Source organism: Petaurus breviceps, unplaced genomic scaffold (assembly GCF_028583685.1).
Source record: "Petaurus breviceps papuanus isolate PSGF00001 unplaced genomic scaffold, PetGlider_PUasm1.0 129, whole genome shotgun sequence".
In the NCBI taxonomy this organism is placed as follows: domain Eukaryota; kingdom Metazoa; phylum Chordata; class Mammalia; order Diprotodontia; family Petauridae; genus Petaurus; species Petaurus breviceps.
Window position 1 is genome coordinate 3,747,810 of NW_027185665.1, and position 26,622 is coordinate 3,774,431.

General features: G+C 40.8%; 1 protein-coding gene and 1 pseudogene across 1 annotated transcript in view; both read left to right on the forward strand.

Moving 5' to 3' along the window:
- Positions 1-7,615: 7,615 nt before the first annotated feature.
- Positions 7,616-26,622, forward strand: part of LOC138172903 (protein ERGIC-53) — a 63,571-nt gene continuing 44,564 nt past the window's right edge. The window contains exons 1-3 of the mRNA XM_069102741.1: positions 7,616-7,934; positions 14,730-14,884; positions 14,966-15,073. Of these exons, the coding sequence (XP_068958842.1) occupies positions 7,685-7,934; positions 14,730-14,884; positions 14,966-15,073 (513 nt within the window). The 5' untranslated portion in view covers positions 7,616-7,684. The remainder of the gene's footprint in view (positions 7,935-14,729; positions 14,885-14,965; positions 15,074-26,622) is intronic.
- LOC138172889 (histone H3.3C-like) lies at positions 12,999-13,910 on the forward strand (annotated as a pseudogene).

The window sequence follows — 26,622 nt, forward strand, 5'->3', positions numbered from 1 at the left end:
AGAAAAAGAAATTGAAGGAATTAGACTAGGTAATAAGGAAACAAAACAATCCCTCTTTGCAGATGGCATGATAATATATTTAAAGAATCCTAGAGAATCAAGTACAAAAAATAGTGAAAATAATTAACAATAATTAATAAGGAAAATTGCAGGGTATAAAACCACATAAATCATCAGCATTTATATACACATATATTACCAATGAAGTGCAGCAGCAAGATATAGAGAAGTTCCACTTAAAATAAGACTAGACAATATAAAATGCTTGGGGTTCTATCTGGCAAAACAAACTCAAGAACTATATGATAAATACAATTACAAAACCCTTTTCACACACATAAAAAATCAAATCCAGGGGTGGCTAGGTGGTGCAGTGAGTAAAGCACCGTCCCTGGAGTCAGGAGGGCCTGGGTTTGGATTCGGCCTCAGACACAACACACATACACACACACACACACACATACACACACACACACACACACACACACACACCAAAACAAAACAAAACCTAGCCATGTAACCTTGGGCAAGTTACTTAACCCCAATTGCCCTCCAAAAGGCCAAAAAAAAATCAAATCCATACAGTTGGAAAAATATCGATTGCTCGTTGTGTAGGCTTAGCAAATATAATAAAAATGACAATCCTACCTAAATTAATTTATCTGTTCCATGCCATACCAATAAAACTACCAAAAATATTTTATAGAGCTAGAAAATTTTATTTGGAAGAAGAAAAAGTCAAAAATGTAAATGGAATTAATGAAAAAAATGTGAAGGAAGGAAGCCTAACCATACCAGATCTCAAACTATTTTATAAAATGGTAATTATCAAAGCAATCTGGTACTGACTAAGAAATAAAGTGGTGGATTAGTGGAATAAATTAGATACACACTACATATATCAGCAATGCAATATTCACAATGCCTACGGAAATTGTAAATATGCTGATGTGGTTATCAATCACAAAATATATAAGGCTTTCTATATGGGTGATAAAGCTGGAACATTTATTAAAATACCAAAAGACTGAGTCCCAAAACCAGAAAGTCAAAGCCATCAGAGTAGTTATGAAATTGGCACAGGCAGATAAAGTAGAAAGCACCCACATTCTCAAGCCTTTAAAACAGAACAGGCTACCTCAGGCAAAAGTCCTCCTCTCCCCACTCACAGCAACCACCCAGTGTCCAGGAAGCGTGCTCCCAGCAGCTCCGGCCCCTGGAAGTCCTCAGCAGGAATCTTTAGCAGAAATTCGGGCTGACTCAAAAAGGGATTCATGCTTCCGCTGCCTCTGCTGCTGCCGCCATCGTCACCGCCACTGCTAGCCACTGCAGGAACTCTCACTTGGCTTCCACTTCCTCTTGCTGCACCCCTTCCTGCTACGTCAGCAAGCCCAATGGGGCATGGAAGATCTTTAAATCCCATAACCCTTACACTACATAGTAGGCAATGATCATAGTAAGCTAGTGTTAGATAAACTCAAAAATCCAAGTTTTGGGGATAAGAACTCACTATTTGAGAAGAATTGTTGGGAAAACTGGAAAACAGTTGGGCAAAAATTAGGAATAGACCAACATCTTACACTGTATACCAAGACAAGGTCAAAATAGGTACATAATTTGGACATAAAGGGGGACATCATAAACAAATTAAGGAGGTATGGAATAGTTTACTTGTAAGATCTATGAATAAGGGAAGAATTTATGATCAAACAAGGGATAAAAAGCATTAAAGGATGTAAAATGAATAATTTTGATTACATTAAATTAAAAAGATTTTACACAAACAAAACCAATGCAACCAAGATTAAAAGGAAAGCAGGCTAATTTAAAAACATTTCTAAATGGTTAATTTTTAGAAACCTCTTTTGCTTTTTTGGTCCATGCTTCCTAACTGTATCATTCTACCAATAACAAGATAGCTACTACAGTAGAATTTGTTTGAAAACCTTTTGAAATCATGGACACCTGTAATGGGAATGTAAATTTAAAGATCTTCCCTGCCCCTAGGCTAAAGTACACCTGGAGCCTGGGGTGGGAGGCTTGTTTTTTAGTAGATACTTTTTGATTGGCCAGTGGGTACAAAAGGTTGTTACATTCTCTGAGCCAGGAGAAGGCTATATAAGCCCTGATGTGAGGCTTTGTTTTGGGGCTCACTTTGAGAAGCGTTCTGTGATTTGATCTGGACTCTGGGAAGCCGTTGTTGAGAGCCCCCTGGCTTTGAAAAACCCAGATGTTGATGAAACCCAGATGTTGATTTGGTATGGATGTAATGGTTGGACAGTTTGGAAACTTTCTACTTGATCTGATTCTCTGTCTTGATAATTCTGTCAGTGTATTCTGAAGTTCGGGGTGCTGACCTTTTTCCCCTGAACTAGGTAAAGGATACATATTTGACTGATTAAAGTAAGCTTGTTAACCCATTTTGAATTGCTTTCCTTTATCAAAGCAGATCCAAGAACACCCTGAGGGCGCTTGGGATACTTGCTGATACAATACTCAGCAACTCTGAGACTTCTCCAAAGAGAGTACATCGTACCACTTATCCATGTCACCATACAGAATGTTCCCCAAGGGAGGGTGAGGGCAAGACAGGCCACATGAGACTCTATTCCTGACCACATCTGTCCACACCCTTCTCTGCTCTGGATGATTGTGAATACCAATGAACCATTCTAACCATCCTGGTGTTACTGAATGCCATTCATCCAAATTCTGTTCCAAATTTACATGATGTTCCTATTTTCATCTTCTCCTAAGACCATCAGAACAAACCAGAGCCGTTCAAAGGCCTTCTGTCATGGTTCTGAGGAAACATTTGTTTCTTATTCTTCTATTAGTGTGTAAACAATTCATCCCCATGTTTTCCCTTCCAGTTAAAAAAATATATTTATCTTTACATGTTTCTTTGGTTCCTGGATTTCCATTTCAAAATGTCTACTCATTTCTTGCCCTTTCATCAAGAATGCTTGAAAAGTCTATTATTTAGTTAAAGATTCATTTTTACACTATCACTTTATACTCTGTTTTGTCAGATAAGTGATTTTTGTTTGTAAGCCTCTATCTTCTGAGTGCTGGAATATTATGTTCTGAGCTCTCCTCTTCTTTACAGTGGCTGCTATCAAGATTTGGGAGTGGATGGAGTGTTCAAGGAAGACTAGCACCTCTGATGTGAGGACTTGCTGGCTCCTTTTCAGGGTTACCCATCCACCTTTGGTGTCCACCTGTCACCCACCTCTCACCTGTGGCTCCAAGAAGCCAAAAGTATGTGCACTGAGCACATCCCAGATAAAACAGTCGCAGCAGACAGGATAATCCAGGTTGAGGGTAACTGACAGGCCTGAAACCCTTGGCTAGTTAGGGGGATGTCTTAACTACTGTAATACTTGTCTGTACCATTCATTTGTTATTCAGCATTTGCCACTCTTGTTTTTACTTCCCTCCTCAATCAATTGTAAGCCCTTGACAGCTATGTCTTGTATTTCTTTGTATGCCATGAGCCTAAAACTGTGATTTAGACATAGTAAGTGCCAAATAAATATTTATAGATGACTTATATAACACATGTCTAAAATGTATCCCTTCTTTCATTTCTTAAAATTCTTAGTTTCTTTCAAGGCAGCTCAAGCAACACCCCAGTGACACCTTTCTCAGTCTCTCCCACCTGCTAATACCCTTTCCTCTTCAAAAATAAAAGTTTTCTTATTTCTCTGTTTTGGTACATGTATATACGTAGAGCTATATACTCACGTGAGTGGAAGGTCCTTAAGGTCAGGGACTATTTTTCATTTTTGTCTTGTATCACAAATGCCAAACATAGAATAGATTCTTTAAAATTTTAATAAAAAATATGAATCTCTTCACTAATTTACATGTCATCCTTGCCTAGGGCTGTGTAAGGAGATCTGGCTTGTTCCAATTTTAGCAAATGTACTTCCTAAGAAAGCACACAGAACAGACAGAATAAATGCTTGGTGGCTGACTGAATCATATTTTGCAAAGCAATTTCCCATGTACTGTTATAGGCCCAGTTCAGAATACTGTGGTATGGCTGGCTGGTTGGTGGCTGTTGGTGTCCTTGGTTCTTGAAGAGGACTCAGAATGACATCACCGTGCTGAAGTCAAGTTTCAATGTGTCCAACTATGGCTGATCAGACCAACAGGAGTTTGGAATACTCTACCACAAGCTGAACACCAATAGTTTGTGTGAACATTTGGGATGGATTCTCCAAATCTGTGCATCCTGCATTTCCTTTGAGCTGTTTCAATTCTGCTTCACTCACCGAGCACATACACTTAAGATCACAGCATTCAAATACAAAAAAGCCCTAGAAACCATCTAATCCAAAGCCGCCATTTTACAAAGGAAGAAATGAAGGTCCAGAGAGTTGACATGGCTTGACAAAGGTCACACAAGGCAGTAAGTAGCAAAGCCTGTTTATCAGGGGCAGTGAATTCCCGCAGCTTCTTAAACTTTTTTCCACTCATGACCCTTTTTGGTTTCAGCAGCATTGCATGACCTGAGGGCATGAACAAAATGCACATGCTCCAGGTTTAGAACCAAGGCTGCAGTAAAGTTACTCCATGCGACACTGGCAAGCACCACCAGAAACACCCTGGATGCATGATGCATCTGATTTTTAATTAATTCTTGGTCATTGCATATTAAGAAGCCTTTAACTGTTACCAAATTTTTCGCAGCCCCACATGGGGTCACGGCCCACAGTTTAAGAAGCACTACTCTAGATTTAGAATTCTCTGCCCTGTTCAAACATGCTGTTCCAACCTATCTGATTTGCATGGTGACACAAGGGACTTTGAGTATATAGTTGAAAGCCATGTTGAAACAGCTGTTAAGGAAATTAGCCACAGTATGCAATAAGTTTGGAGCACTTGAAGAATACAGATTGACAGGTCAACAAAACAAAGTTAAAACTCTATAGCTGAGGTTATCCGTCCCATTATTGGTTCCTGTAATGGGAATGTAAATTTAAAGATCATCCCTGCTCCTGGGCTAAAGTGTGCCTGGAGCCTGGGGTGGGAGGCTTGTTTTTCAGTAGATACTTCTTGATTGGCCAGTGAGTCAATAAGGTTGTTAGATTCTCTGAGCCAGGAGAAGGCTATATAAGCCCTGATGTGTAGCTTTGTTTTGGGGCTCACTCTGAGAAGTGTTCTGTGATTTGATCAGATGAGACTCTGGAAAGCTGTTGTCCAGAGGCCCTCCCGGCTTTGAAACCCAGATGTTGTTTGGTATGGATGTAATGGCTGGACAGTTTGGAAATCTGTCTACTTGATCTGTCTCTGTCTTGATAATTCTGCCTGTATATTCTGAAGTTCGGGGTGCTGATCTCTTTCCCCTGAACTAGGTAAACGATACATGTTTGATTAAACTAAGCTTGTTAACCCATTTTGAGTTGCTTTCCTTTCCAAGAACCTGTGTGAGCAGCCACCCTGGGGACGCTGGGGTGCTTGCTGCTACAGTTCCCCTAGCCCAGCCTAATTTGGCAAATGGTATAAACTGTTGTGGACAGAAAAAACATTGAACCATTTCAAAATCTTCAATGAGATTTTTATTCAAAACAAAATATGTTTCAGAAAAGCAAAACTGTGAAATAGTTTACAATCCATGTAACATGGGGAACCCCGGAAATTTTGACAAATGAGTTTTTTCCAAGGAAGTGAACTGGGTTTGCATTATTTTTTAAAACCCATAGTTCTATTTATTCAACAGAACATATTGTCAAGGAGGAGTCATTTTCAATCCCTCTCCCCCCAAATGCATAGGGCCTTTCATATACTTTCTTTCCCTCCTCAACAACAACAATTAAAAAAAAAACAACTAAGGGCAGCTAGGTGGCACAGTGAATAGAGCACCAGCCCTGGAATCAAGAGGACCTCAGTTGAAATCCAACCTCAGACATTTAACACTTACCAGCTACATGACCTTGGGCAAGTCACTTAACCCCAATTGCCCTGACTTCCTCCCTCTAAAAACAACAAGAACCCACATACCCAAACACTGAAATGAACTAAACAGAATCTCCTTTCCTAGGGACTACTGCTCTTGTCTCAGTCTTGTGCCTTCTTGGTATTTGTGCAGATCTTAGATGCTGAGAAAGGAGAAGTGCAGCCCCAGCAGGTAAAGTCTGACTCCCCTGCCCATAGAACTGTTTATTCTACCCCCAAGGAAAAGGGGATGAGGGTTCTAGAGTCATCCCTTTGTTAGCCTCAGCCACAATTTTAGATGCTCTAAATGTGCCAGAAGAATCTTCGATGGTCTGTTATAGTGAAAACATTATTGTAAACATTAATGTGCTATTATTATTTATCATATAACTAGATGTATATTTTTGTTTCTGACAGAGAAATCTTTTAACAATAATCTTTCATAAAAACCAGACATCTTACAATTGTCATCTCTACAAAGGCAGTGCCATTCTTCCCAGGAATCAATCAATCAATCAATCAGCACACATTTTACCATTAGCAAAAGTATGGACATTGAAGGAGTGTCCATTTATTGAGGAGTGGCTAAACAAATTATGATAGACTGTGAGTTTCTTTAGAGTAGGACTTTCACATTTCTTTGTATCCCCGGAATTAAGTAATAAGGCAGTCAGTAAATATTTATTAAATCACTATTATGTGCTAGGCACTGTGTTAAGCATTGGGGAACACAAAGAATGTGAAAAGACAGTCCCTACTCTCAAGGATTACATTGTCCATCAGGGGAGGCAACATGCAAATAACTGGATAAACTGGAAATAATCAACAAAGGGAAGGCAATAGAATACAGTGCTTGGCACATAATAGGCACTTAAATGTTTATTATCTGATTAGTATATGAATAGAATGGAATATGCTTGTGCCAGAAAAATTATAAAATGGGTATTTCAAAAGAAACTGGGAAGACCCCTATGAACCGAGTGAAGCGAGTAGAACTAGAACAATTTATAATAATATTATTATAAAGAAAAACATCTTTGATCAGTGTAGTGAAAATCTACGGTTATTGGAGACAGAAAGATGAAACATGCTGCTGTAGACTTAAAATTCAGAGTAAGACGTTCTGGACATGGTCATTGGGGGAATGTTCCCTCCAACCGCCTTCCGCCATGCATCTCTGTTATAAGGGTTTTCTTTTTCGTTTGGTTCAGTGTGTGTGTGTGTGTGTGTGTGTGTGTGTGTGTGTGTAATAAATGCTTGTTAATCACCAAACATTAATTTTTTAAAAGTCCCTTCCTGTGTCCCTTCTCTCAGGGATTTCCTAGTCTATCCTTGATTCTAGGGTAGCCTAGTTGTCATTTTCTTAGTCGCTAAGTAGGAGGTTCTTTTGCCATCTTAACCTGCCTCAAGAGGAAAGAGTGAATGTGAGGAGATGGCTGCTCAGACCAGTATTCTTCAGTCCACGTGTGTGAGTCAGCTTTCCCCCCCTTATCAGGTGAGCAGGGCGCAAGTTCAAAGCAGGGAGGCTATCACCAGGGAGGAGGCGGTGCGCTCTCCTGGCCCCGCCCCCAGGGTGCCCCCGCCCACGCTGCCGCCGGGGGAGGAGGCGGTGCCGGTGGGCGTGGCTTCCCTGGCCCTGAGGAGGGGGCCGGCGGCTCCACCAATCACCGAGCGCCCTGTTGGCCGTTCGCTCGGTGTTTCGTTCCCTCGGCTGGTGGGCCGCCTTGTCTCCGAATCCAAGATGGCGGGGTCCAGGAGCGGGGGTCCCCGGGCCGGGGCCGGGACCGGGCCGCTTGTCTGCGCGCTGCTACTTTCTCTGAGCCGTTTCTCCAGCGCCCAAGGAGCGGCTGGGGAGCCCGCCCTGGGTGGCGGGGCCCCGGGGGCCACGTCGGCCCCGCTGCCCCATCGCCGGTTCGAGTACAAATACAGCTTCAAGGGGCCGCACCTGGTGCAGAGCGACGGGACGGTGCCCTTCTGGGCCCACGCGGGGAGTAAGTGCGGAGCTGGGCTGGGGAGGGGCCCCTCGAGCGGGGAGGGGGCAGGGGGCGTCGTGGCTCCCCCCGGCGCCCCCGGGCCGCCCGTCAGTGCTGCCACCTCTCCTGAACCTTGGGTTTCCTGCATCAGGCTCCAGTGCTTCGGTCCCGCCACGTCTTGCTTGGGGGCTCCCAGGAAGGGGCCGAGCTCCGGCTCTGCCGCCTCACTTAGCGCCGACCCCACTTCACTGGGGGCGAGACGCGGCTGAAAGTGGTAAAGGGCTCTGTGCAGGGCGAGCGGGTGCCCTCTGCGGTTCCGTGCATTTATCTCGCGCGTTTAGGGGCGTCGTGGAGAGAAGGGGTCCGCCAGGCTTTCGGGGGTCGGGGGGTCAGGACGCACGTGCACGGAGATTCAGGACTTGGCACGTTCCTTCAGAAACACCCCGCCCGCGCTCGGGCGCTCTCCGGGCCCCCCGCCCCCCAGCCCCGGCCTCGGGCTCTGCCCCTCGTCGTGCTTGAGGCCGCCCCTGGGCACCCTCCCCCTGCCAGCTGCTAATGCCCCACTCGGGAACTGCGCGGTGTTTACTGAACGTTACGTGTCCTTACCCTCCCCTCGTAGAGCGTAAGCTTCTGGAGGGCAGCGCCGCTTTCCTTTGTGTCCCTCGGCCCTAAGGTGTGCTTGATACATAGTAGCCTTTGACACGTTCTCAGGAGCCGAACGCTTGTCACGTGGTAGGCAGGCCCTTAACCAGTGCTGGCTGACGGCTGGTGATACAGAGAGTGGAGGTGCAGAAGGGATCCTGGCCCTTACGGAGCTTTATAAAGGTTCGTTTAAGGCTTCACTGGTTTGTGATTTGTGTCCCCCACCTTACGGATGTCAGAACCTGAAAGTCCATCTTCAGTGTGTGGCTCCTTTAAGGGATGACTTGGCCCAGCCTTTATCTGATCACTTTCTTGCTGGTACTGTAAAACATGAAACTTTGTACCGACTGCTTAGAAGGGGTGAAAAAAAGGATGTTTTGAGATGTTTTTGAAGTTTCATGTACACCTGGGAATTCACAGGATCAGAAATTTAGACCTGGTTAGGCCATCTCAGGCTGCCCCCTCATCTTACAAATGATAAAACTTAATCCTGCCCCCCCCCAGTCAGTTTCAAAGGTCAAATGTGAACCCAGTTTCCCTGACTTCAGAGCCAGTGTTCTTCCCTCCATAGCCATTTGCAGAATCATGCCAATTTTATATCTTCAGTTTTTCATTTAATCTGGTAACTCTGAAGATAACACAAAACAAAACGTGATGTGTTTGGAGTCATTATTTATATAGAAAGGTACCTTTTTAAAACATTTTCTTATGTGAAAGAAACAGGTTCTTCAGATTTTTGTGGGAGTGGGTCACCATTAACTGATGTGTCAGTCATGAGCACTTTATGCAGTAAATTCTGTTTGGTAACTGACCTACCGCTCTAGAAATAAGAATTTTTCACTAAAGCATTGATTGTATGATGAACTCTGGTCATCTAATTAAACACTGATTTTTGTAAGGTTATACACAAACTTTTATTTGTAGATTTGTATACTTCAATCAAAATGCAGTACTTCATGGCATTGGCTTCTGAGTTGATCATGTATAGGAAGTGTACCTGCAAGTGGAACCCTTCTGTTGCATTTTAAGGACTAACATTAGAAACTCCTTAAGGGTAGATCCTGTGCCTTTTATATCCCTTCAGCTCAGCACATAGGCAATCAGTATTTGTTGAATGAAAGACCAGGTTTTAGGGGTGCAGTTTGTTTTCATGAATGGACCTAGGTAACTGGTCCACACACAGAATCCATAACCTTGGCTTCATTAACTTCCCTGTGATCAGCTGAACTAACTAGGTACAGATTGTTGAGTTGATTGTGACTTTCTATATTAGGGTTCATTCAGTAAACACTGAAATGTGAGATTCAATACCATTCCCCAAACGTTTTTTGTTTTGCAGTGTGTATTGCCAACACTGGAGCAGATACAACAGTTAAGTGAAGCGATTTCCTGTCCTTATGGAGCTTATGTTTTATTAGACAGATAATACCATATTTATGATTAACTCATACAGAAGAAAATGTCCTAAGGAGAGGCAACGTGCTACTGTGACCACATTTTGAAGTAGGAAAGACCTAGGTTCAAATATTTCTTCCAACTCATTAAAAACTTTGTGGCCGTGGTTAAGTCACTCGTTGGTGCTCTGAGTAGTTTTCCAAGACAGTCAGTTATAAATCAGTGGCTGATACGCATTGGTAGAAAGAGTTTACAAACCAGAAAGTCTCTACAGGGATGAAATCGCAGGTCCAAACTACTCTCCCCCTCCATAGCCGCCCCCTTCCCCCATCCACTGTGTGTGTCTCTGTGTCTGTGAGTATCAGTGTGTCTGTGTGTATTTGTGTTTGTGTGGTGTTCAAAGTGCTCAGGGTGGTCTAAATTATCCAAGGAAGAAAAAAGGTAATTTCTTATTAGGATGAGAGTAGGTGATCAGGGGAGGTTTAATGGCATTTGAATTAGGTAAAAATAGGGAGGATTTCATTAGGTAGAGCTTGGAAGGGGGCAGAAGACAAAGTTAATCACAGGGAAACTGTGAGGAAAGGCAGTGTAAGTTTGGGATATTTTAGATTTCGGTCCCAATTATTCTAATCCTGGGAATCACTTCTATGAATGTCAACCTTATTAACTCATTGACATACATAGATTTTGAGATGTACATAGACTGTTAAAGTGAAAGGTATTTTAAAGATCATGTGGCTTACCTTATTTGCAGTCTTTATACATTTACATCTTTAAACCCCTTTGTTCTCTCTTTTTACCTTTAAGTCCCTGTGAGAGTTAGGAAATTAGATGAGTAAAATTTGAAGATGTTTTATTACAAATTTTTAAAAGCCTATGATGTATGTATGTGTTCTTAAATTTCTAATTTAATTTCTTTTCCTTTGTGCCCTTAATATTCCACCAGTGTAGGAGGCAGAAGTTGTTTGATTAGTTCCCAATATAGTGCTTTGTGCCAGTGAGTTCAGTGAAGGTAATGGGTCCTGTGTCTTAACTTTTCTTTGCCTCAGTGCTTGCACCTATGTTTGCCCCATAGTAATAGTTTTTGACTTGGGCTTTTGTATATATACGTCTATATAGATCAAATCATGGAATTTAATCCCAGAAGGAACCTTAGAGACCATCTATTCTAATTTGAATGTTAGAGATAAGAAAACTGAGATTCAGAGAGGTTATAACTTGTTCAAGGTCATATAATCAGTAATAGAGTTTTGACTTCCAGCCCAGTGTTCTTTTCTATACAGCATAGTACTTCCCTTTTTGAACTTGGAAAAAATAAAGAATAATGCTCCTTCTTATGGGAAAGTCCTTTTGAGATATTCAAAGGATGTTATTAAATACATACAGTGTTCAAAGAGTGTAACTGCAAGGTTTTCCATTTCAGTTCTAATCCTTTATTTGTTGCACACTAAGAATTTTAAATATATAATTTTAGCTTTCTTTAATCATAGGTCTTCAAGTACAAATCTGACCTGTTATTCCCCTGCTCAAGAACCTACAGTGGCCCCCCATTACCTCTAGGATGAAATATAATTGTTGGGCATTTAGTATCCCTCATGGTCTAGTCCCAGTCTGCCTTTCTAGGCTTGTTACGCAGTTCACATATCTGGTCTGTTGCCAAGTTTTGTCATTTCTACCTTTACAGCATTTTTAAAACAATTTCTTTTGTCTCTATGCACGGTCACTGCATTGGGACAGGCTGCCATCACCTGTGCTTGAACGGTTGCAGTAGCCTTCTGGTTGAGCTCCTTGCCTCAAGCCTATCTACACTCTACACTCTACTCAAGTCACCAGTCAGCTGCCAAAGTGGTTTTTGTATGACCAGGTCATTCCCTAGTCAGTAAACTCCGGTGGCTCTCAGTTACTTCTAGATCAAGTATAAAATGCCCTGTTTATCATTTAAAGTCCTTCATACCCTGGCCCCTTCCTATCTTTCCAATCTTATATTTCATTCCACTCTACATACTGTATAATCCAGTGACTGGTCTTTGTGTTGAACTTGCTGCTCTGTCTACTGACTGTACCTCTCCTTTGTCTGCCCCCACGCCTGGGATGGTCTTTCTCCTCATCTCTGCCTCCTGTCTTCCTTCAGGACTCAGCTGGACTCACCTTTGGCAGGTGACCTTTCTAGGTCCTTCTCATTGATAGAATCTTCCTTCTAAGATTACTTTCCATCTGCTCGGTATATAGTCTAGTTATTACATGTTGTCTCCTCCACTAGAATATGAGCTCTTTGATGGGGAGGATTGCAATTTTGCTTTTCTTTATCAAGCACTTAGTACCTTGTCTGGCACATAGTAGGCGTTTAATATGTATTTGTTGACTTATTCAAATGACTTTCTGTATTCTGCATACTAGCTTACTTGCTGTTTCCAGAATTCCTGTCTCTGTGGCTTCCCACAAGTTTTCTGACTATCTCATATCCCTAGAGTGCTCTCTTTCCTGAGCTCCCTTTCTTAAAATTCTTATTTAAGATTCAGCTCATATTTCATTTCTTGGGGGGAAGGTTGGAGTCTTTCCTGATCCTAGTCTAGTTCTTAATGTTCATTCTCTCCTTAGATTTTCATAAATATGCTTACCTGTGTACATGTAGTGTCTCTGCTCCCACCTTCCCCCTATGGTAAAATGAATGCAAGCTGTTTGAGGGATCATTTTTAATTTTCTTATAGTGCTTTGCATAGATTTGTTAGATTGGATTTAATTGAATTGAAAATATGTGATTTATTGTTCAAAAGTATTAGATTTTGAAGTGCCTACATTAAAAGTTTGTTTTTATTATGGAGTACTTTTTTAACTGAGTTCTGAGTTAAGTTGCCAGCCTCATCAAACCATGCTTTTTGGAGTCCATCTTGAAACACTTCTAAAAATTAAGAGGCGTCCAGCGCAGAGTGGCTTGGTCGTTGATCAGAGCGCCATTATTCCCGGACTTTAGTTACTGGACAGAAGCGGTGGTACCAGCAGGGAATCCAGCGCAGGAAACATCGACTGTTCGTTCGGTCAGACAAGATGGCCCTTACAAAGCAGACTGCTCGTAAGTCCACTGGTGGGAAAGCTCCACGCAAGCAGCTGGCCACAAAGGCTGCCAGGAAAAGCTCTTCCTCTGCCGGCGGGGTCAAGAAGCCTCGCTGGTACCGGCCTGGTACTGGGGCCCTTCCTGACATTCACCATTACCAGAAGTCAACGGAGCTTTTGATCAGGAAACTTCCCTTCCAGCAATTGGTGAGGGAGACTGCACAGGACTTCCAAACAGACTTGAGGTTCCAGAGGTTCCAGGCAGTGATTGGTGCCCTTTGGTGGGTCTCTTTGAAGATACTAACCCGTGTGCCATCCATGCCGAGAGAGTTACTATCATGCCCAAAGACATCCAGTTGGCTCGCAGGATACGGGGAGAAAGAGCTTAAGTGAAGGCAGTTTTATGGTGTTTTGTAGTAAATTCTGTAAAATACTTTGGTTTTAATTTGTGACCTTTTTGGTAAGAAATTGTTTATAATATGTTGCATTTGTATTTACGTCATTCCGTCTTTCACTCAGGATGAATGCGAAAAGTGACTGTTCACAGACCTCAGTGATGTGAGTGAGCATTGTTGCTCAGGAGTGACAAGCTGCTAATATGCAGAAGGGATGGGTGGTAATTCTTGCTTCTCATGATGCATGTTTCTGTATGTTAATGACTTGTTGGGTAGCTAACATGGTAAGGTATTAGAATTGATATAAATGTGTACAGGGTCCTTTTGCAATAAAACTGGTTATGATTTGATCCAAGTGTTTAACAATTGGGGCTGTTAAGTCTGACCATACATCACTGTGATAGAATGTGGGCTTTTCAGAGGGTGATAAATATACAAGTCTTAACCATAGTGTAACTTACAGTTTCCTTAAAAAAAAAAAAAAAGAAAGAAAAAACCATAAACCTGGCAGCTATAGAATACACTATGTGCATTTATAATAGCTGATTTATATATTGTAGTGTCGATGTTTTTAAATTAAATGTTTTACATTCACCTGTGGGGAGTCTTGGCAGTGAGATGTAATTAAAAGTCCAGTTGGCTTTCTCCTAGCTAAACTTCACTTGTTCATTTACATCAGAGTAGAAAGATGCTACTCAGCCTTGTACCTTGCCTAAGTCCTCATTCTATCACATGTTAAGCAACCTTTTAGCTGGTAGTACAAACAGTAACCTAGGATTTTATTTATAAGGGCTCTTTTTAAAACTACAAACTTTTCCACCAGCATCCTCACCCTGATACTTGCAAATTATCTAGTGCAGTTCTTAATAGTGATATATGGTTGGTCTTAATAGAGTTGTTTTTTTTTTTTCCTTTTAACCAAAGGGAGACTGGAATCAGTTAAGTTACTAGATTGAATGCAAGGGTTAGAGGAAATAGAAGTTATCTGCCGGGTGAAGTATGTATTATAACCCTTAGAGTAACTTCCCTGTGGATGGGGGAGGGCGATACATTTTCAAACTTTTCATGGAAATACTGCGATGGTTGTGGGGTTAGGGTCCATCTGGTATGACCATCCAGGGAAAAAAATCATTTAGAGGAACTTGAAAGTGGTTTTAAACTTTATCCTTCTATAGAAGTTTTTAGGTCGATTATGTATGTTGTCTAAAATAATTTACAAATAAACTTGTTTATCCCCCCCAAAAAAAAATTAGAAGCGTCTAATATTGCAATACTTAATGAATTATTGAAATGTCACTGATAGCTTTCTTTAAAATGTTTTTTTTTTCAGATGCAATACCTAGTTCAGACCAGATTCGAATTGCTCCATCTTTGAAAAGTCAAAAAGGATCAGTATGGACAAAGACAAAGGCTTCCTTTGAAAACTGGGAGGTTGAGGTGACATTTCGAGTCACTGGAAGAGGACGAATTGGAGCTGATGGCCTAGTATGAAATTTTGTGTAATTTGTAAAATGTACATAAGTATATACTTTTAGTATCCTGAATTTTACTGTATTATATTAACAGGCAATTTGGTATACGGAAAACCAAGGTTTGGAAGGTCCTGTGTTTGGATCAGCTGATAATTGGAATGGTGTTGGAATTTTCTTCGATTCTTTTGACAACGATGGAAAGGTATGTTTCATTGTCAGAATGATAATATGTTTTAATATAATAACAATGATCGCCGACATTTATCTTGTATATTAAGGTTTTCAGAGTATATTTTCTTATTTAATCCTCACAATCACTTTGTGATTTAGATATGTTATTATCCCCATTTTGCAGATAACTTGCCCAGGGCCACACAGCTACTAAGTTTCTAAGAAGGAATTTGAACCTAAACCATTCTAATTCCAAAACTATCACTTGATCTTTTAGGCCATGCTACCTCCTATTATGACAATGAAATTGAGTTTATTAGTGTTTTCAAGAGGATCATAAATGGAACATAATTTTACACTTTAAAAATGTGTTTGCCATATATAATAGTTTATTTTTAACTTTTTATACATAACTTAGAGTTGTATAAGTGTTTTATAAACATATAATTCCAAAAGCCGTTCCCCGTTGGCTTTTGGTCAGTGGATATCAACAGGTCAAAGGTCATAGCAACACAGTTCTCAAAAGAATTGCCAAGTGTGAAGAAGCCTAGGAAAGACTTTTCTAAATCACTGGTAGCAAGAGAAATGCAAGTCAGAACCATTCTATAGTTTTATCTCATGCTCAGCAAATTGTAAAAGATGACAAAAGGTATCATTGTTAGAGGCATTGTGGAAAAACAAGTACCCGGATATGTTCATTGGTTGAGCTGTAAATTGGTCCCGCCATTTTGGGAAGTATTTGTACCGTGATGAGAAATCCTTCTGTTAGGCATAGGTCCATATAGAATCATTGATTTTAAAAAAAGTCCTTTTTTATCTTTGTTCATAGTAGTACTTTTATGTAGTAGCCGAGATGTGGAAATAGAATAAATGCTCATTATTTGGGAACCAAATTATAGTACGTGAATACATAGTACTGTGCAGTAAGAAACAGTGATTATGAAGCATGCAGAGACTGAGAAGATTTATATGAACTTCTGTGAAAGTAAAACAGAACCAGGAAAACTGGACACCATGACCACAACCGTATTGGCTATGACAAAAAATTAAAGAGGAATCCTGTGAAATTATAATCTTCAATCTTAGCTTCAAAGAAAAGATACAATAATGCACCTCCCTCTACTCTTTTTGGAGATTGGGGCCTGTGGAGGTGTGGGATGCTGCATATAATGTTTAGTTTTGCTGAATTGTGGGGGATTTTTTCCTTTTTAAAAATTCTTTGTTATAAGGGATGGCTCTCTGAGAGACAGAGAGAAGTAAGATAATTGGTAAATAAAGGTAATATAAAAACAAATTTTTTTAATAGTTGACAAGGGACTCTCACCTTATTTGATCCTTATGACAGCCCTATACAGTCCACAGAACAGGTGCTACTTTCCACAGTTTATAGGAGAGAAAACTCAGTTTGAGAGCGGTATATTGACTTGCCTGTGGTTATACAACTAGTAAGTGACAAGAACCTCACCTTGCACCTTAGGTCTTTTGGCTTCAAGTCCAGTGATCTTCCAGCGTACCAGGCTCTCGCCACACAATCCTCAAGGGTCTAGTCATTATCAAGAATGGACATTTAGAGGAATACAAAACCAGGGCTGTGCATTCATTTTGGGCTTAGTGAATGTTAATGGATAGGGGTTCTGATATCATCTACAATTCCTTAGATGCTGACCATAATGTTACAGACTCCGTGGTCCCGTCTCCCGTCAGCAAGCACAGAGCTTAGTTTATGGTTTCTCTCTCCAGTTCTTTACCCACCAGAGTTCTTTGCTGCAGAGTTTGGCCTGCTAGGGTTGATGCCAGTTTTACATCTTTTGCTTTCCCCCTTTCAAGTTACATGGATGACTTATTTTTTGCAGCACGATCATTTCATCATCTGTCTTCCCCCCCCTCCCAATAGAATCCTTCTTTGTCGCAAAGAACCATTTTGGAAATTTTTCAGCCAAGCAAAACTGACAAACATAGTAACAGCAACTGACAGACAGCATATAGAACAATGCACACCCTAGTTCCCTGACAAGCTACTGAGGGACTGGTGGTATGTTTTATTATCCATCTTGGAAACCAAAGTTGGTCATAACAGATCATCTGGGTTACTTTCCTTTTTGATAGTTTAGTGATTTGAATGATTATTGCAATCATGACATGTTGTAGTGCTACATTCTTCATTCTGTATTAGTTCATCCCAGCCTTTCTGTTTCTCTGATTTCCTCAAGATTGTTGTTTCTTATACTATAGTAATATTCTCTTATATTTATATACCACAAGCTGTTCAGCCATCCTGTTGTTAATAGGTACTTGCTTTGTTTTCAGTTTTTGCTACCATAAAGAGCGCTGCTATAAATATTTCAGTAAATGTAGGGTGTTTAAATCTTTGACCTCCTTGGGGTCTGTTCCATTTAATGGGATCTCTGGGTCAAAGGGTAGGAACACTTTCGTCTCTTTTTCTCACAATTCAAAATTATTTTCCAGAACATTTGGTCCAATTCATAGCTTCACCAATAGTGTCTTAATGTACCTACTTTTCCATGGCTTTGACAACACTGACTTTTAGTTTTATCATCTTTGGCAAATCAGAAGAAAGGTGAAAGATGTGAGGTGTTTTTTTTTTTAAAACGATTTGGAGCATTAAAAAAATGATGATGATTGATTATTTGCATGTCTTCTTTGAAAACTGCTGATATCCTTTGACTTACAATTGGGGTATGACTTTTAGTTGTATTTTTTCCAATAAAACACCTTGGATTTTAGATTTTGTAAGAGATATTTTTTACAAAGTATTCTCCCCCATTCAGTAATTTTCTTACTCTAATTATGGTAATTTTATTTGGCAAAGGCTTTTGAGTTTTTGTCTGTTTTGCCTTTCAAGATCTTGTGTCTCCAAATTGTATATCTTTTGTTTTCTAGTTCGTTTTATCCTGTGACCTTTTCCATGTTTGTACTGCTTTTTAAATCAGCCCATATCCTTTTGATTGTTCTTAAAGGATTTTTACTGTTGATCACCTCATGAATCCCTAAAGGAGTCAAAAATAATAAAGGAAAAAGTTTAAAAGTTTTAGATAATTTAAAAGCTATCCCATATTTTTATGCAAATGTAAAGGGAACTAGTCTGTTTCTTTTATAGCTCTTCTGCTGAGTCCTGAACACTTAGCTCTACATATTCACCTCCCCACTTTTGTATCTTGTCTCTAGGATCTCCTAGCCCACAGCCATTTGGGTTTGACTTGTCTCAGTTCTCAGGTTTCAGTTTGACAATGCTGCTAGGTTTCTCAGGCCTTTTAAAACCTGTTTCTCAGCACTGCCTCCTGGTGTGGGGTACTTGGCTTATTGTGTCTTCCCCCATCACCCACCTGCCAAGAAAAGAGAGCTGCAGGGTGGTATGGTAGAAAAAATAGTCTTTGGAGTAAGATGATCTGGGTTTGAGTCTTAGCTCTGCCCATTAGAATGTGGATGATCTTGGACAAGTTACTTAGCCTTTGTGGGCCTTAATTTCCTCATAAAATGAAAGGGTTGGGCTAGATGTCACCTGATAGCTCTTCCGGGTCAAAATCTGTGGTCCTATGAACTCTTTGCTAGACTTTAGACTACCCTGCAGGGTCTTTTTTATCTTGAATCTCAATGGTTTTTGACCCATTTGAAGATCTACCTTCACTTCTGAGCCCCTGGAAAGAAAGAACCTTCCTTATATGGCCTCTACAGATTGCTCAGGTCCTAGGCTCCAGGACGTCCTACTGTCAAGCAGTCACTTTCATCACCAGGTCCTGTGAGATCTAACTTGTCCTTGATCTGTTATGCTTTTTTTTCTCTTGGTTTTCCTGAAGTGCATATAGCAGCTGATAATTACTAGTTCTGTCCATTAAGGGAAGCCTGACATCTTTCTGTTGTTAGCCAGGCCTCTGGACTTCCATGTCTTTGTAGAACCACATGGCAGTAGTTAGGCCCTACCTTCCCTGTGCTATCTTCCGCAAGAGTCTTAACAAATTTCAGCTCCTTGTTCTAAGTCTGTGCGTCCCTGTTGGGTGTCCTGACAGGTTCCTGTTTCTAGTCTTACACCAGGCATAGCAGTCGATTCGTGGGTAGAGAGGAGATAACGCACCAGTATTTTGTTTCACTCACAAGCCTGGTTCAGATAACCACCTCTCTCCGCTTGCCTGTGTGCTCAGGTTAATGACTCATTCTCATGTGCCCTCACTCGTCCACTATCCCATAGCTGGAGTGGTTTTCTAGAATCCATGTTACCAACAGAGGAAAGACATCCTTCCCTCCCCAAAGCTATTGAATGCTTACTAAGATGAACAACAGTTTGTCCCACCCTATTCCTGCTCTTCCTTCGTGTCTGGTAAGGACTTGTTAAGTGTGTGTGTGTGTGTGTGTGTGTGTATAATTGTGCTAATAATAATTTAAATAAAGTGGTTTGCTGTTATTATCAACATGTGTACATGCTTAATGGTCAGTTCATATTTTATAAATGGATTTCTAAATTCAGCTTGGTAGCCAACAGTTACTATGTTCAGGCTAATATTTCTGATAATCCAGTCAAGGACCTTCCATTCTATCAGGATACAGAACATATACATATATAAATAGTTACAAATTAAATACTATGCATTTGTAATCCATGGAGGGCATTAGCAGTTAAGGGAAGACAAGAAAGATGTGATGTAACTAGAGGCCAGCAGTTGGTTTCTGTATTAGCCAGTAAGCTAAAAATGGTTTTCACGTTTTATAATAATGCTTTACTGTGTTTAAAATGTGAAAATTATTCTTAGGTCAATGGCCATATTTGGCCCTCAAGCCATAGTTAATCCCAGTTGTAGAAGAGGGGATTTCGATGAGGTCAAACGGAGGCAGAAGCACGTTCTAGGCATGAGGGGTAGCCAGTACAAAAGAACAGAGCTGGGAGATGGCGTGTGGAGTAAAGAGGCTGGTTTGGCTGTGTTATATAATATAAGAAAGGGAGTGGTGTATGATAAGGTAGGATGGGGCCAGGTTGTAAAGGACTTTTATTATTACTTTTCTACTCTCTTTTTTATTTTTTAGTTTACACCATTTATTTCCACAAGATTTTGAGTTACAAATTTTCTCCCCATTTTCCCCTACCTGCCACCACAAAACAGCAATCCCACTGAATATTCCCTCCCCCAATCTGTTCTCTACTATATCCTCCCCATCCCCCCTTTGACTTGCTAGTAGGGCACAGTGGATCTCTGTGCCCCAGTGCCTGTATATCTTATTTTCTAGTTACATGTAAAATAATAATGATAATAATAAGTATACATATTTGTATATATTAAACATTTGATTTTAAAACTTTGAATTCCAGATTCTTTCCCTTCCTCTCTTGTCATCCACCCTTACTGGGAAGATAAGCAATTCAGTATACGTTGTACATGTGTAGCTATGCAAAACATTTCCATAGTGGACATATTGTGAAAGACTGACTATATCTCCCTCCATCCTATCCCACCCCTCACTTGTTCTATTCTCTACTTTGATCCTGTCCCTTTTCAAAAGTGGGTACTTCCCACTTCCCCCAGCCTGCCCTCCCTTTCATCATCCCCCCTCTCTCATCGCCTTCCCCCCTACTCTCCTGTAGGGTGAGATACCCTATTTAGTGTGTATGTCATTCCCTCCCTAAGCCAAATTCAGTGAGAATAAGGTTGACTCATTCCCTGTTGCCTTCCTGTTCTTCCCCTCCATTGTAACAGTTTTCCCTTGCTTCTTCTATATAAGATAGTTTACCCCATTCTGTCTCTCCCCATCTCTCATTATATTCCTCTTTCACCTCTTAATTTCACCTTTTAAGTATCATCCCTTCCTATTCAGTTGGTCCATGCCCTCTATGTGTACCTGTACACATATGTATATTTATATGTAGTATATATATATATATATACAACATATATATGTGTGTATATATATGTATGTGTGTTTTTATATGTGTGTCTATATTGTAAAGGACTTTAAAAGCCAAACAGAGTTTAATACTTTTATCAGAGGCAGTAGGGAGCTGAGATTATTATGTAGAGAGTGACATTGTTAGATCTGTCCTTAAGGAAAATCACTTTGGCAGTAAGGTAGAGGGCAGGTTGAAGTGGGGAAAGATTTGAAGAAAGAAGACAAATTAGGAGATCATTACAGTAGTTTTGTTGAGAAATGATGAGGGCCTGAAGACAAGATGTTGACCATGTGAGTAGAGATAAAGGTTTAGAGATGAGAAATGTTGTGGAGGTGAAAATGGCAGGATTAGGAAGAGTAAGGAGTTGAGAATAATCCTGAAGAATGGTGCATTTGACAAAAATGAGAAGTTTGGAAGACAGATGGGTTTGGGGGAGAAGATCAATAAATTCTGTTTTTGACATAGTGTGTTTGAGATGTCTCTGGAGCATCTAATATGAAATGTTCTTTAGGCAGCTGATGATATGGGACTGAATGCCAGAGGAGAGACTAGGGCTGAATATATAGATTTGAGAGTCATATGAATAGAAGTTATAATTAAACTGGTGATTTTCTAATGAGGCCACAGAGAGTGACTAGAAGGAGAGAGAAAGAAGAGGGTCCAGGACAAGGCCTTGGGGAATGCACACAGCTAAGGGGCATGATGCAAATGATTAGCTGACAAAGACAACTGTTGCTCAGTCATTTCAATTGTGTCCCAATCTTCATGACTTTTCTTGGCAAAGATACTGAAATGGTTTTGCCATTTCCTTCTCCAGCTCGTTTTACAGATGAGAAAACTAGGCAAAAAGGGCTAAATAACTTGCCCAGGGTCACACAGCTAGTAAGCGTCTGAGACCAGATTTGAACACAGAAAGGTGAGTCTTCTGACTTCAGACCCAGAGGTCTGTCATTGTGCCCCCTGGGTACTGTAAAGAAGACTGAGAAATGGTCGAACAGGAGGAGAATGAAGAAAGAGCAGTTCCTCCTCCCCCCTCTCCCACCAAAAAAAAAAAGAGAAGGTACTTCATGGTGTAAAATGCAGCAGAGATGTCCAAAGGAAAAACCCATCCGAGTTAGCAAGTAAGCATCATTGGTAAATTTGGAGGAAGCAATTCCAGTTGAATGATGAGATGAGAGCAAAAGTGGAGACAGTTAGAGATGATTTTTTTCTAGGAGTTTGGCTGACAAAGGGAGGAGAGATAAGACAGTAACTTGAGGAGATCATAGTACAAATAAAGATTTTTAAGGATGTAAGAGATGTGAAAATGTCTGAATTAAATTTTAAAAATGAACCAGTAAATAGGAGAAGTTGAAGATTATGGAGAGAGGTAGGGATGATTGAAGGGTCAGTCTCCTAGGGAAGACTAGAGAGAACGAGATCAAGGGCCTGAATTTGGCAGCATCGCTTGGCAAGAAAGGTCCATTTCATCAGAGATTGGAGGAAAGGAGGAAAAAGTGGGATGTGTTATCAAGGGCTTCTGAAATGCAGAGAAGGGGACAGGCCACCACAGTTTTTTAAATTTAAAGAGCCCCAGTTTTTTCAGTAAAGTGGGAGACAGTGTCCTCAACTGAGAGGGAGAAGAGGTGGTATGTGTGGGACTCTCTAGAGAAAAGGTTTGGAATAACTTCTTGGGGGAATCAATTTCTTTTCGGGAAATATTTGTTCGGTGCTTGTCATGAGTTTTTTTTTCTTAATCAATGAATGAGTTTTTATTAAATGCTTACAATGTGCTGGGAATGCAAAGACAAAAATTAAATAATCTCTACCTTCAAGGAGTTTACAATCTACCAAGGGAAAATAAGTATACAACTGATACAAAGTAATTTTATAGTGGGGGTGCCCACTAACCACTGGGTGGATCATGTAAGAGATGGAATCTAAATTGAGTCTTTTTTTTTTTTATAAGCAATCGGGGTTAAGTAACTTGCTCAAGGTGACACGGCCAGTTATTTCTGGGTGTGGTGCTGAGTATCTGAGCCCGGATTTGATCCAGGTCATCCCGACACTGGAGCCGGTGCCCTTACTCGCTGAGCCACCTGGCCGCCCCTAAATTGAGTCTTTAAGGAAACTAGGGGATTCGAAAAACCAGAGACGAGGGAAGAGAACATTGCAATATACTGTAGACTTTTGTGGAAGGAGTAATATCTGTCATTGATGGAGTGCTGGGCCTGGAGTCAGGAAGACATGAATTCAAATCCAGCCTCACACTCTCATCGTGTGATTCTGGGTAAGTCATTTAACCTTTGTTGGCCTCATGTTTTTCACCTAGAAAATGGGGATAATAATAGCACTTGTCTCCCAGGGTTGTTGTAAGGACCAAATGAGATAATATTTGTGAAGGGCATGGCACATAATAGGCATTTAGTGGATTCTTGTTCCCTTTCTTCCTTTCACAGAGGTTAGGTTTGTTTATCCCTAAAAAGTATTGAAACCATCCTTAAGACTTAGTTGGCTTAAGAGACCAACCCTTGGGCCTTTGATGCAGCTTCCTGGTGGTCGAAGTATAAGAAACAGCCAATGAGAAGGCAAGAAGTTTCCCTTACACTTAAAGTCCCTGTGTCCAGCTGTTTCAATCCTGTATCATTCCTAAGCATTTTTTCCATGCTATGGCTAAGTAAATGTTAGATTGCCTATAACTGGCTCATTTCATTCCATTTCTGAATTGTAGGCATCAGACTGGCCTGATTTGGGCCTGAACTAACAAAAACGTGGGGCAGATAGGTGGCACAGTGACCAGAGCACCAGCCCTCGAGTCAGGAGGACTTGAGCTCAAATCTGACCTCAGACACCAGACTCTTACTAGTTGTATGACCCTGGGCAAGTCACCTAACCCCAACCGCCCTACCTTCCCCCCTCCAAAATACAACAACAGCAACAACATTGATAGGCTACAAAGAGCCCTGGATTTGGAGTCAGCAGATGTGGGTTCGTATCCTGGCTCTAACACTTACTAGCTGTGTAACCCTAAGCAAAGTACTTAACTCTCTGACCATCAGTGTCCTTATCTGTAAATAGTTATGACAATGCTTGACCATCTACTTTATTTTTAACAACAAAACTATTTATTTATTTATCTCACTTTATTTATATACATATATTATAAATAAGCTATTGCAATTAAATTGGATTTCTCTGTATTTTTTTCTTTATTTTTAATTTTTTTAATTAAATTTTTTATGTTTATTTTTAGTTTACATCATTCATTTCCACAAGATTTTGAGTTGCAAATTTTCTCTGCGTCTGTCCCCTACTCACCACCCCAAAACAGCGATCCCACTGTATACCCCCTCCCCCAATTTGTTCTCTACTATATCCTCCCCATACCCCCTCTGACTTTCCAGTAGGGCAAGGTGGATCTCTATACCCCAGTGCCTGTATATCTTATTTCCCAGTTGCACGTAAATATATATATTTTAAACATTTGATTTTAAAACTTTGAATTCCATATTCTTTCCTCCCTCCCTCGTCACCCACCCTTACTGGAAGATAGACAGTTCAGTAAAGGTTGTACATGTGTAACTATGCAAAATATTTCCATAGTGGATATATTATGAAAGACTGAATATATTTCCCTCCATCCTATCCCACCCCCCACTTGTTCTATTCTCTACTTTGACCCTGTCCCTTTTCAAAAGTGTGTGCTTCTAACTTCCCTCCCCACCAACCTGCCCTCCCCTCCATCATCCCCCCTCTTATCTCCTTCCTCCCTACTCTCCTGTAGGGTGAGATACCCTATTTAGTGTGTATGTCATTCCCTCCCTAAACCAAATTCAGTGAGAGTAAGGTTGACCCATTCCCTTTTGCCTTCCTGTTCTTCCCTTCCATTTTAACAGTTTTCCCTTATTGTTTTTCCATGTAGGAATGTTAATAGTTCAACTTTGGTAAGTTCCTTATGATTTCTTTTCCCTGTTTACCTTCTCATGCTTCTCTTGCTTCTTGTATCTAAATGTCAAATTTTCTACTCAACTCTGGTTTTTTCAGCAAGAATGCTTGAAAGTCCTCTATTCCACTAAATAACCATTTTTTCCCCTGAAACATGATACTCAGTTTTGCTGGATAGGTGATTCTTGGTTTTAATCCCAGCTCCTTTGACCTACGGAATATCATATTGCAAGCCCTTTGATCCCTCAGTGTAGAAGCTGCCAGATCCTGTGTTATCCTGATTGTGTTTCCACAATATTCAGATTGTTTCTTCTTGGCTGCCTGTAATATTTTCTCCTTTCTGGGAACTCTGGAACCTGGCTATAACATTCCTAGGAGTTTTCCTTTTGGGATCTTTTTCAAGAGGTGATCTGTGGATTCTTTCAACCTCTCTTTTGCCCTCTGGTTCTAAAACATCAGGGCAATTTTCCTTGAGAATTCCTTTGAGGATGATTTCTAGGTTCTTTTTTTGATCATGGCTTTCAGGTAGTTCAAAAATTTTTCAGTTATCTCTCCTGGATCTATTTTCCATGTCAGTGGTTTTTCCCATGAGATATTTCACATTGTCTTCTATTTTTTCATTTGTTTGGATCTGTTTAATAGTATGTTGATTTCTCATAAAGTCACTAGCTTCCATTTGCTCCAATCTAATTCTGAAGGAGTGATTCTCTTCAGAGAGCTTTTGAGATTCTTTTTCCATCTTGCAAATTTGGCTTTTTAAGGCATTCTTCTCCTCATTGCCTTTTTGAGCCTCTTTTGCCATTCGAGTTAAGTCTATTTTTTAAGGTGTTATTTTCTTCAATCAGGTTGTTGACTCTCTTTTCATGATTTTCTTGCATCATTCTCATTTCTCTTCCCAATTTTTCTTCCACTTCTCTTATGTGGTTTTCAAAATCCTTCTTAAGCTCTTCTATGGCCTGTAACCAGTTCATATTTTTTTGGAAGCTTTTGGTACAAAAGTTCTGACTTTACTGTCTTCCTCCTGTTTCATGCTTTGATCCTTTTTGTCTCCAAAATAGGAATCTAAAGTCAGATTTCTGTGCTTGCTTTTCTTCCTTTGCTTGCTCATGTTGCCACTCAATTACTTGACTTTTGATCTTTTTGCCACAGTAGACCTCTGCTTCCAGAGATTAGCCCCCAAATCACTGGGGTTTTCACAGCTGCCGGAGCTGTTAGTTGGCTGTCCTTTCTGAAGCCTCCACAGGCTCTGGCACCTGGTCACACACCCCGGGATCTCCACCCTAGACAGCAATCCAGATCCAAGCAAGTTAAAGCAAGAGTGATTATGCCTCAGAATGGTTGCTTGGTCCCCTTACAATCTGCAGGCCAGGAGCTCTGAAGCAGGCATGCAGCTTTGGCCACCACGCCTCAGCTGCTTCTCCCTGTCCCAAAGTCTACACTGACCTCTCACTTTGTCTTTGGCATTTATGGGTTGTTAATTCTGGAAACCGCCTCAGCTGCTGGTGATCCACTCTCCTGAAGTCCCTCTAGCTGGGCCTGCTCTGCCTGCCCTGAGGCTAAAACCATGGGTTCAGGCGGGGCTGTACTGGGCTCCCAGTGCGCTGTGATGGACCCTTCCTGCCAAGCTGCCTTCAGTGGGAGGCTTGTTTCTCTCTGTCACTTTGTGGGTTCTGTAGCCCTAGAGTTTGTTCAGAGTCATTTTTTATAGATATTTGAGGTGGTTTGGGGGGGGGGGGCGCAGGGAGTTTTCCTGCTTCTGTGCC